The sequence below is a fragment of the Mytilus californianus genome, unplaced genomic scaffold, assembly GCF_021869535.1.
Source record: "Mytilus californianus isolate M0D057914Y unplaced genomic scaffold, xbMytCali1.0.p SCAF_6, whole genome shotgun sequence".
In the NCBI taxonomy this organism is placed as follows: Eukaryota; Metazoa; Mollusca; class Bivalvia; order Mytilida; family Mytilidae; genus Mytilus; species Mytilus californianus.
In genome coordinates, this window is record NW_026262712.1 from 64,010,024 (window position 1) to 64,022,060 (window position 12,037).

Genomic DNA, 12,037 nt, shown 5'->3' on the forward strand with positions numbered 1-12,037 from the left:
GCTTATAGTATCTGAGATATGGACTTGACCACCAAAACTTAACCTTGTTCATTGATCCATGAAATGAGGTCGAGGTCAAGTGAAAACTGTGTGACGGGCATGAGGACCTTGCAAGGTACGCACATACCAAATATAGTTGAACTATTGCATATAGTATTAGAAAAAAAGACCAAAACTCAAAAACTTAACTTTGACCACTGAACCATGAAAATGAGGTCAAGGTCAGATGACACCTGCCTGCTAGACATGTACACCTTACAATCATTCCATACACCAAATATAGTAGACCTATGGCATACAGTATAAGAAAAACAGACTAAAACACAAAAACTTAACTATAACCACTGAACCATGAAAATGAGGTCAAGGTCAGATGACACCTGCCAGTTTGACATGTACACCTTACAGTCCTTCCATACACCGAATATACTAGACCTATTGCTTATAGTATCTGAGATATGACCTTGACCACCAAAATTTAACCGTGTTCACTGATCCATGAAATGAGGTCGAGGTCAAGTGAAAACTGTCTGACGGGCATGAGAACCTTGCAAGGTACGCACATACCAAATACAGTTATCCTATTACTTATAATAAGAGAGAATCTAACATTACAAAAAATCTTAACTTTTTTTTCAAGTAGTCACTGAACCATGAAAATGAGGTCAAGGACATTGGACATGTGACTGACGGAAACTTCGTAACATGAGGCATCCATATACAAAGTATGAAGCATCTCTAGAATGGTAAAAGTGACACCACCAAAATTCAAACTTGATCTGTGTTTTGTGTTAATAAGCATTGTGTATAAGGTTCATAACAATTGGTTGAGGCAAACTAAAGTAAGGGAATGGAAACGAAAAATTCAGCAATTTTTCCATTTGTAAAGGGGCATAACTCTAAAACGGTAAAAGTGACGCCACCAAAATTCAAACTTGATCTGTGTTTTGTGGTAACAAGCATTGCTTATAAGTTTCATAACATTTGGTTGAGGCAAACTAAAGTTAGAGAACGGAAACAAAAAATTCAGCAATTTGTCCGTTTATAAAGGGGCATAACTCTAAAATGGTAAAAGTGATGCCACCAAAATTCAAACTTGATCTGTGTTTTGTGGTAATAAGCATTGTGTATAAGTTTCATAAAATTTGGTTGAGCCAAACTAAAGTTAGAGAACGGAAACCAATTTGGGACGTACATACGGACAAGGGTTAAACTTAATGCCCCCTCCGCTACCGCGGGGGCATAAAAAAAACAAATACACAAATTTCTAATTCTTGTAGTTTATTTACAAAATTCCTAATACATAAAATATAAAGTTTGTTATTCTATCAACTATAAAGTATAAAAAGAACAGGATCCATATGAAAGAATACATAAAATATAAAGTTTGTCATCTTATCAAAAATAAAGTATGAAAATAAAACAAGATCCATATGATAAAATGTAGAAGATAATGATGTAAATACAACATTTGTATTCATGCAACATCTGAAGCAGTAAGGTCTCCCAGCTCTGTATTCTAAATAATCAGTCATCTTGTCATACTAGATCGAAAACAATCACAACAAAAAATCATCTTTTTTGATCAAATATAAAAAAATTACTTTGAAATTCATTATGCAAACTAACCCAACTAAATAGGGTTGGCCATGCACACTTGGCTGAGGTTCATTTTACTTTCACTAATACTTCAGTATGAACTAACTAATCTCTCTTAGCCAAGCATGCATGGCTAACCCTCCTTAATTAGGTTAGTTTTCATCAAGCATTTCTTATATATTTTCTAGAATTCAAAATTATTCCAGTTTCAAATAATTCCTTGTTATTAAATATGATGTGTAATTATTTTTGATTCTCTTAGATTTTTATCATTATAAAAGCAGACATCAATATCTGGTAAAACATGTCGATATGATGTATTTTTTCCGAAAACTTTATTTGGACTCAAAATGGTGTTTGAGGACGAATTTACTGGCCTAACAAAAACCCTGATGACAAAATAAACACAGAGAAAATTATTTTTGTTAGTGTGAATGAAATGACAAATCACTATAAACTTTGATATAAAAATAAGTAGATGTGGTATGATTGCCGATGAGAGAACTCCATCAGAGACCAACAATGAGCAAAACCCATACCATATAGTAAGCTACAATGACATGACAAAATGTAGAACAATTCAAACAAGAAAACCTATGGCCTGTATAAAACAATAAACAACAAGTGAAACTGCGGGCTACTGCTCACTGATGATTCCCCCGCCCAAATATTTCGGTAAACAGGAAGTCGTTGAGTAATGAATCTGAAAACGCATCACACGGTATAGCTAACTTATATAAACCCTGAAACCAATTTTCAGAAATCCTTATGATGTAGTTCCTGAGAAAGCTGCGACGAAAAATATTCATGGGACGGATGGACGGACAGAGGGATGGATGGACGGACGGATGGATGGACGGACAGACAGAGGTAAAACAGTATACCCCCACTTTTTTAAAGCAGGGGTATAAAAACAAGTATGATAAACGGCTACCAATGACAACCACTGAAATACAGGCTACTTCCTGACTTTAGACAGGCACAAACAAAATGTGGTGGGTTTAAACATGTCAGATTTTTTTTAAATTTGTCACTTGTAGACTGTATATTCATTAACAGAATTAAAATAGAAGAAAACAATCTCCATAGTTAAACTTCTTAAGAATTTCAAATTACAGTAATTGCAATTTTGTCCCATACAGTGTTCTCTATAGTCAGTGAAGTAGGTTGATAATCTTCTCACAGTTATGTCCCCTGCAGTCTTCCATAAATTCAAGAAAATGCTGACATTTTTTACAATTCTTCATATCTTTTATCATATCCCTATTTTTTTCAAAGCCTGGTTTGTCAATATAATCTATGATATTGTTTAGTTCATTTTCATCCTTTACCAAATCATACAATTCCATAAAAGTCTGAAAAAAAATTAAATAAAATAAAGTATGCATGACAAATTAACTTATACGCATATATAAAAGTAATATAATTCAATTTCTAATATTTTATAAGCCTTATCAATCTGATTGAAATACAGATTGTGTGTCCACACTTCGCTCACAAGGATCTGACAACACTCAGTTTTACTTTCTGATCTAGTAATTATTACAACCAATGAAATTTCTGCCTTCAAATTTTTGAAGTGTATATCATGAGGACAAAACCTGAGGATCCCAAGAGCAGAACAGAATGCTATCATGCAGATCGTTGTTATCAAAGTGTTGACACAGGATCTGTATATATATAAGATTGTAAGTCTTTACTATACATATTTTAAAAAGATCAGAAGATCTTGGATAAACATCAATGACAAAACTTCAAAAGCTACCAAAGAGTTCAAGTTAATCAAGTAGATATCTTTTAAAATGTAACTCTACTGTCTTCAACAATTAACAATAACTTATGCAATATGTGCAGTTTTAACAAAATTGTTAGATCTTATTTGTTTAATTACTTAATACATCTGCCCTCAATATTTTTCCAATCGAAATAATTTTAAAAATTCATATTTTATCCTTAACCTGCATGACAATCAATTTTTGTTTTGTGCTGGTTGGTACAAATATACTTAAGTCTCATTTTGCCAAACATTTTAAATATTAAGATTTTTATTGCAACTGAAATTGATTGATAAATGACTTTCAACCTGTCATCTGCTTTCATTGACAAATTACGTAAATAAACTATCAGGAACCAAATCTGTTGATCAACGTAAGTTAATTCTACCATATTTTTCTCAACTACAAACACATATTCAACTTTATAAAAAATATGTATAAAATTACTTGATGAGAAGGCTATGCCAAACTTTTTTACCAGAAAAATTAAATTGCTTTGTAATTCTAAGGAAAAATGTGCCCCATGACCTCTTGAAAGGTGTTTTTTATGAAAAATAACTAAGATTTAGTACAAACAACAAACTATACTATTATACTTTGAATATTTGTCAAGTCACGAATTACCATCCACTTTGAAGGTACAAAACTTTTTGCCAAAGTGTAATGATTTAAAAAACAAAATCAGTTTTGAACATGTATTTTGTTGGTCTGTGGAAACAATATACATCCTCAGTGAAGTGTAACTGTGCACGATTACAAGCCTCACTTTCAATTTTGCTACAGGAGAGGACACATCGCCTACCTCCAAGGTTAATATAATTTTATTTCTTTTGATCGGAACATGATGTGTTCCCCTTATTTAGGACTTGATTTAAGTCCTCGTTTATGATGTGATTTTTCTTAAGGCTTTGATGAAGTCTTGGTTATATTTAGCCTGATTGGCACTTGAGATTGGCATTTCTTTGTTTGGCTGTCACTTGAGGTCATTTTTATTTAAAATGTTGGCTTTTATTTTTGAATACTGTTATATTCTTTACTAGTTACTATATTATCTCTATAATATAGTTGGGATTAATATGTTCCTTAGAGGACACTTTTTTAATTTTCTTGTGACTATATTGCTATCCCTTTTGTTTCAGATGCCACCTGCCACGGTCCTAAAAAGGAGGCATGATTTGAAGTCGGTTAATAATATGGGTCTGAAGCTCCTTAAGAAGTTTAAGGATATTAGAATTCCCCCCAGGACAGAGCTAGGGAGAGTAAAGTCTAGTTGGTACAGGGGACTTATCAGACGATGAATGCAAACATCATTTCACGAGTATTACTGGGGAGGATGCAGCGCAGATACTAGAGCTTGCGGCTGCACCTGTTAACGGGATAACTTGAAGAAACTCCTACATGTAACGGTCATCCTAGCTAATGAGATAGGGCAACCGGTGGTGGAGGACCTGCGTCATGTAGAAAACGAGGTAAATATATATATTTTATCTAGAGTTTAGTAGAAACCTTCTTCGATAGTACGACCTTGTAGAGCGTCTCCGGTTAGTGACCTCCTTTATCAGCTAAAAATTTGCTTACACGTGAAGCCGCCCCCCCCCCCCCCCCCCCGCGCCCCCCCCCCCCCCCCTTTAGATTTATCTGTTGTTTTCGTTCTACAGTTATGTACGTGTGCATAAAATAAAACAGATGTAATTTCGATGTTTTTTCAAGGTTACATTCCCGGTTTTGTTTTTCATGTTATAACATTTATGACTTTTCCCCCTAAGGTTTATTATGATTAAGCACGCTTAATATATTTTTTAAATGAAAATGATAGTAATTAATGTTTTAATGGGACATTAAATACAGATTATAATTGATTGTAGGATTCGGGAGATGGAGACCTTCCTCCTAAATAGAAAAAGAAGAATCATGATCTTCTGCAAAGAGTAGCAGATCTAGAAAAGTCAAAAGAAGATAACGTTAAAGAGTTGAAAGATAAGGTGAGGAGTTTAGCTTTACAGGCAAACCCCAGCGAGCCTCTAATTCTCCTTAGTCTTGATAAATTGGCAAAAAAGGCCAGAAGGCAAAACGATGATGATGCAGAAACATTCGATGAATTAGCGCGACAAGCGCAGAGACATCAGGGGTCGATAAATGTTGCCACTCTAATGTTGAATGTTCTAGGGGGGAAAGCTTCTGATTTAGTGGGAAAAGCAATGGCAAAATGTCTCAAGGAGAAGGAAGAGGAACAAAAGATCACAGGGAATGGAAAATTTTACTACAATGAAAACCACTTCTCCGTTGGCTAATGCTTACCCCCTTGCTACCTGTATGCCCAACTATTTCATACCTCATATGCCCACTGGATGGCAGCAGGGAATGTTTCCCTTTAGTACTAGTATGTACCAAGGCCCTAGAAGATTTAGCCCAAGAAATGGCCAGTGGAGGCCAAGAGGAAATTGTTTCTTCTGCAATTTGAATGATCACGTTGTGAAGGATTGTGAGAAGATGAAAAACGCTAAGGGAAAATAATTGTATCGAGTTTTGTATCTAGTTTGTAACATTTTTAGCTCACCTGGACCAAAGGGCCAAGTGAGCTTTTCTCATCACTTGGCGTCCGTCGTCGTTAACTTTTACAAAAATCTTCTCCTCTTAAACTACTTGGCCAAATTTAACCAAACTTGGCCACAATCATCATTGGGGTATCTAGTTTAAAAAATGTGTCTGGTGACCCGGCCAACCAACCAGGATGGCCGCCATAGCTAAAAATAGATCATAGGGGTAAAATGTAGATTTTGGCTTATATCTCTGAAACCAAAGCATTTAGAGCAAATCTGACATGATGTAAAATTGTTTATCAGGTCAAGATCTATCTGCCTAGAAATTTTCAGATGAATCTGACAACCCGTTGTTGGGTTGCTGCCCCTGAGTTGGTAATTTTAAGGAATTTTTTTGCCATTTTTGGTTATTATCTTGAATATTATTATAGATAGAGATAAACTGTAAACAGCAATAATGTTCGGCAAAGTAAGATCTACAAATAAGTCAACTTGACCAAAATGGTCAGTTGACCTCTTAAGGAGTTATTGCCCTTTATAGTCAATTTTTAACCATTTTTCGTAAATTTTTGTAATCTTTTACAAAAATCTTCTCCTCTGAAACTACTAAGACAAATTTAACCAAACTTGTCCACAATCATCATAAGAATATCTAGTTTAAAAAATGTGTCTGATGACCCTGAACATTCTTGCTGCTTACAATTATCTCTATCTATAATGAACTTGGCCCAGTAGTTACAGTGGAAAATATTTTGTAAAAATTTACAAAAATTTACAAAATTTATGAAAATTGTAAAAAATTGACTATAAAGGGAAATAACTCCTTAAGGGGTCAATTGACAATTTTGGTCTCGTTTGACTTATTTGTAGATCTTACGTTGCTGTACATTATTGCTGTTTACTGTTTATCTCTATCTATAATAATATTCAAGATAATAACCAAAAGCTGCAAAATTTTCTTAAATTTAACAATTCAGGGGCAGCAACCCAACAACTTGTTGCCTGATTGGTCTGAAAATTTCAGGGCAGATACATCTTGACAAAATGAACAATTTTATCCTGTCAGATTTGCTCTAAATGCTTTGGTTTCAGAGATATGAGCCAAAAACTGCATTTTACCCTATGTACTATTTTTTTAACCATGTTGGCCATCTTTGTTCGCGGACGGGGTCATCGGACACATTTTTTAAACTATATACCCTAATGATGATTGTGAACAAGTTTGGTTAAATTTGTCTTAGTAGTTTCAGAGGAGAAGATTTTTGTAAAAGATTACAAAAATTTACGAAAAATGGTTAAAAATTGACTATAAAGGGCAATAGCTCCTTAAGGGGTCAACTGACCATTTTGGTCAAGTTGACTTATTTGTAGATCTTACTTTGCTGAACATTATTGCTGGTTACAGTTTATCTCTATCTATTATCATATTCAAGATAATAACCAAAAACAGCAAAATTTCCTTAAAATTACCAATTCTGGGACAGCAACCCAACAACGGGTTGTCCGATTCATCTGAAAATTTCAGGGCAGATAGATCTTGACCTGATAAACAATTTTACCCCTGTCAGATTTGCTCTAAATGCTTTGGTTTCAGAGATATAAGCCAAAATCTACATTTTTACCCCTATGTTCTATTTTTAGCCATGGCAGCCATCTTGGTTGGTTGGCCGGGTCACCAGACACATTTTTTAAACTAGATACCCCAATGATGATTGTGGCCAAGTTTGGTTTAATTTGACCAAGTAGTTTAAGAGGAGAAGATTTTTGTAAAAGTTAACGACAACGGACGACGACGACAACAACGACGGACGACGGACGCCAAGTGATGAGAAAAGCTCAATTGGCCCTTTGGGCCAGGTGAGCTAAAAATAGTACATGGGGTAAAATGCAGTTTTTGGCTCATATCTCTGAAACCAAAGCATTTAGAGCAAATCTGATGATGATAAAATTGTTCATTAGGTCAAGATCTATCTGCCCTGAAATTTTCAGACCAATCAGGCAACACGTTGTTGGGTTGCTGCCCCTGAATGGGTAATTGTAAGAAAATTTTGCAGCTTTTGGTTATTATCTTGAATATTATTATAGATAGAGATAAACTGTAAACAGCAATAATGTACAGCTAAGTAAGATCTACAAATAAGTCAACATGACCAAAATTGTCAATTGACCCCTTTAAGGAGTTATTGCCCTTTATAGTCAATTTTTTACACTTTTCATAAATTTGTAAATTTTTGTAAATTTTTACAACATATTTTCCACTGTAACTACTGGGCCAAGTTCATTATAGATAGAGATAATTGTAAGCAGCAAGAATGTTCAGTGAAGTAAGATCTACAAACACATCACCATCACCAAAACACAATTTTGTCATGAATCCATCTGTGTCCTTTGTTTAATATACACATAGACCAAGGTGAGCGACACATGCTCTTTAGAGCCTCTAGTTTATATCTAGTTTTCATTATTTAGTGCTTTAAATCATAATTTGTAGTTTTTTAAGATTAGTATATTTTTGCATAAATTTTGCCTATGCATTTTTTATAATTTTATTTTCAAGCCAGCAACTCTGTCTGGGGACACTGATTCCCTAGTGATCTTTAGACTACGTGGACTGCAGGTGCTAAGCTTGTCCCTTTTCTTTTTACCTAAGTTGGTTGCTTCCATTATATTTGTATACCTTGCATTTTGGTATAGAAATTTATTCTGTATTCCAGGATGTGAATACACAGAATTCTGGTTTTCCGCACCTTTCTACTCCGGAATGGGAGAAAAAGGTTCAGTTTGATCCTCGTAGTGCCTTGCAACATATAAGGAAGCACCCAACATGGGTAACGTTGGATGGGGACAAGCCAGCAAATGCAGTTCACCATATTACGTTTGATTTCATATATTGTTCACGATATAAAAAAAATTCCTATTCGAGATCCTGACAGTTTTGTATCAGGTGGAATTAATCAAAATAGCGATGAATGGTTGAAACATTTCGGTGACGATCTTCCGATACAAATAAAAGGTTGGGTAACCAATTGAGTAGACGTAAACGATTTCTTTAAACCTTTTAAAGGCAATTTTAAAGGAAAATCTTATGAAGGAAAGATACCACCAAAAGCTTATTTTCATAACTCTTCTTCATGCCGATTATTTATACCTTTTATTGAGAAAGAGATTACGGAAAGGTTAAAATCAGGTTCGATATGACTTTGGGGAAAGCTGGGAGAATGTGTGTTGCCTCGTATAATCATGCCTTTGACAATAGAGCCAAGTAAACCTCGACTCTGTCACGATGAACACTTTCTTAACCTATGGATCAAAGATAATCCGTTTCAATTAGAAAATCTAAAACATGTACCCTGAATGGTTTCGAAAAGAGTTGAGATGATAGCGTTGGAATGACAAATCAGGCTACGATCATGTAAAGATTACTAGGGAATCCGAAACTTTTGCGGTTTTCAGTTTGGTGGCTGGGTTTTTTCGTATACAGTACTCCCTTTCAGCTGGAAAGCTTCCGCTTTTATTTATCAATCAATTGGTATGCAAGTTACGTCATTCCTAAGGAAGCTTGATATCTTGACTTTACAATACATTGATGATCGGCTATTAATTGCATCTGATAAGCCTCACCTTCCCCATGGAAATATAAACACAATCAGTTATGCTTTAGTGGAATTACTTACTAGACTAGGTTACACACTATCCATTAAAAAAAGTAGATTTAACCCTTCCCAGACTATAAAATTTTTAGGTTTCTTTATTGACTCAGAACATAAATGTTTTCATTTGCCGTCAGATAAGACACTATCGTTTATTGCATTGAGAGAGCTTATCTTGAAATCTGAGAAGGTCAGCGTGACGACTTTGCAACGGTTTGCAGGTAAATGTGTGTCAATGAACTTAGCTATACCGGCAGCAAAATTATTTTGCAGAGAGGTCAACGCCGCTATTTCAAGCGGCATTAAAAATTCATGTGATGTAAACATTAGAGTTGACCTGAAAAGAGAGATCGAACACTGGAATTTTTAGATAATTGGAAGGGCGTTACGCCTTGGAGACTCGAATTACACAAGCAGCTGACTATTGCAACAGATGCTTCATTATACAAATATGGGGTTTCAGTTATTACGGGGAAAAAACAGGGTTTGCAGTTCCTATTCACCTGAAAGAGGCAGATGTCATTATCAAAGCAATTAAATCTTTAGGTTCCATCGTGTGCAATCATAGTTTAAATATCTTAATGGATAATAAATCAGTTATTGCCATATGGGAAAATCAGGGAGGTAGAGACAAATTATTTAATGACATCATGAAGGATTTATTTATGCTGGTGTGGGAAAATAATATCGATCTTCATTTACAGTACATTCCATCCTCTCTCAATGAGGCAGATGCCCCCTCTCGATCAGTCTCTTTAGTTGATTCGAAACTTAGCTTAGAAAGCTGGTCCATACTAGAAAGTACTTACGGACCACATACTGTTGATCTGATGTCACTTGATTCAAATGCTATGACGACGACGTCAGGTGAAAAACTCAAACATTTTACTCTAGCACCTTCTCTGTTGTCAGCAGGTGTAAATTTATTTGCACAAGATGTTTCATTAGAAACGAATCCTTACGTTTACCCGCCTATAAACATTATTTTCCAGGTTTTAGCCTTTTTGAAAGAACAGCATGTAAGACAGTGCACTTTTATTGCACCTTTGTGGGATCAAGCACCGATATGGTTACCTACTATAAAACACCATGTAATATCTTCTTTTGTTCTCGGATTTAAAGGTCAGAAGGGAATCATTGAAGTGCCCTCAAAAAAAGGTTACATCTTAGATAATAGAGGTTTGATGTGGACTTTAGTTGCGTATAGGTTATCATTTTCATAATGAAATATTTCAGGTTGTGGTTGTTGATCTGAAAAGAATTGATGACAGAATTATGCATCTCCATAACCAGTAAATAAATTCATCCCATCGTAGAAGAAAAGAATCTCTTCAAGAAAGTTTTTTAGATTTTTTAGATATATATATTAACTCATAAGCCATGTCTTGATACAGTTTCTCCTCACGATGTTAAGAGGTTTCTAGTTTGGAAAGATAGTAATGGTAAAACAAAAGTTCACGTTAAATCGTGCATCAATTTGGGTAAAAAGGGTGTTACAAGATGTCTTTGTCCTATTCGATTGGCTTCAGGAACTGTTGAGAACCTAATTTCATATCTTACTTACATATTCGAATCCGTCGGCAGAGGCAGAACTTGGAATGCAGCTTTAAATGTGGGCAACCCAGCTGCTTCGGAACCAGTAAAAGCATATTTAAAAGCAGTTCAGGAAGAACAAGCTAGAGCCCACATTGTACTAAAACAAGCAAAACCTATATTTATAAACAAAGTCCGTTCCATAGCCGTCTATATTGGTAGGGAATTAAATAGATCTGACCTTACTTTGCGGGAAAAATGTTTTGCAAAGAGATCAAGCTCTTTTGAAATTACAGTTTTTTGCAGGTGATAGAGCGAGTGATGTAGCTATTGTCTTATCACAAGAATTTAAGAAATTGGATGATGATAGTGGTTTTGTTTTTAATCACACATTTGGGAAAGCATTGCGTGGCGGATCAAATATATGTAACACATTTGTTCTGAAAAGATGTGACAATAAAATTGTGTGTCCTGTTTCTGGGCTTGAATCTTATTATACGTTCATGAAAAATCACAGAATTTCCCTGAAAACTGGCTATTTATTTAGAATAATTACAGAATCGGGTAGAGTGCTCGAAAATCAGGTGTCGTATTCTTCTATCTGATGACAATGCTAATTCACAGGGTGTAATGAACCATGTAGGCTGGAAATCTGAAAGAATGGCTCATTATTATACTAGGGCGAGCACTGTAAAAGATGCAAGTCATTTTGCATGTAATTTAGCAAAGTCCATAAACTATCAGAATAATAATGCTACTCAGTTATTTTTTGAATCCCATTCTCAATATGACGATTTGAGTCCCGCGTTTAATTAATTGCATGGTCTATCTCATTGTGACATAAGGGAGTTAATCGCCTATTATTGAAAAATTTTGTTTGTTTATGATATACATATATTTTTATAGTTTACATGTGTATGATTTTAGTTTCATTTACTTC

The 12,037-nt window shown here is 34.9% G+C and overlaps 1 protein-coding gene across 1 annotated transcript in view; it reads right to left on the bottom strand.

Moving 5' to 3' along the window:
* Positions 1-1,602: 1,602 nt before the first annotated feature.
* Positions 1,603-12,037, bottom strand: part of LOC127704720 (N-acetylglucosamine-6-sulfatase-like) — a 59,173-nt gene continuing 48,738 nt past the window's right edge. The window contains exon 12 of the mRNA XM_052208919.1: positions 1,603-2,954. Coding sequence (XP_052064879.1) covers positions 2,754-2,954 — 201 coding nt within the window. The 3' untranslated portion in view covers positions 1,603-2,753. The remainder of the gene's footprint in view (positions 2,955-12,037) is intronic.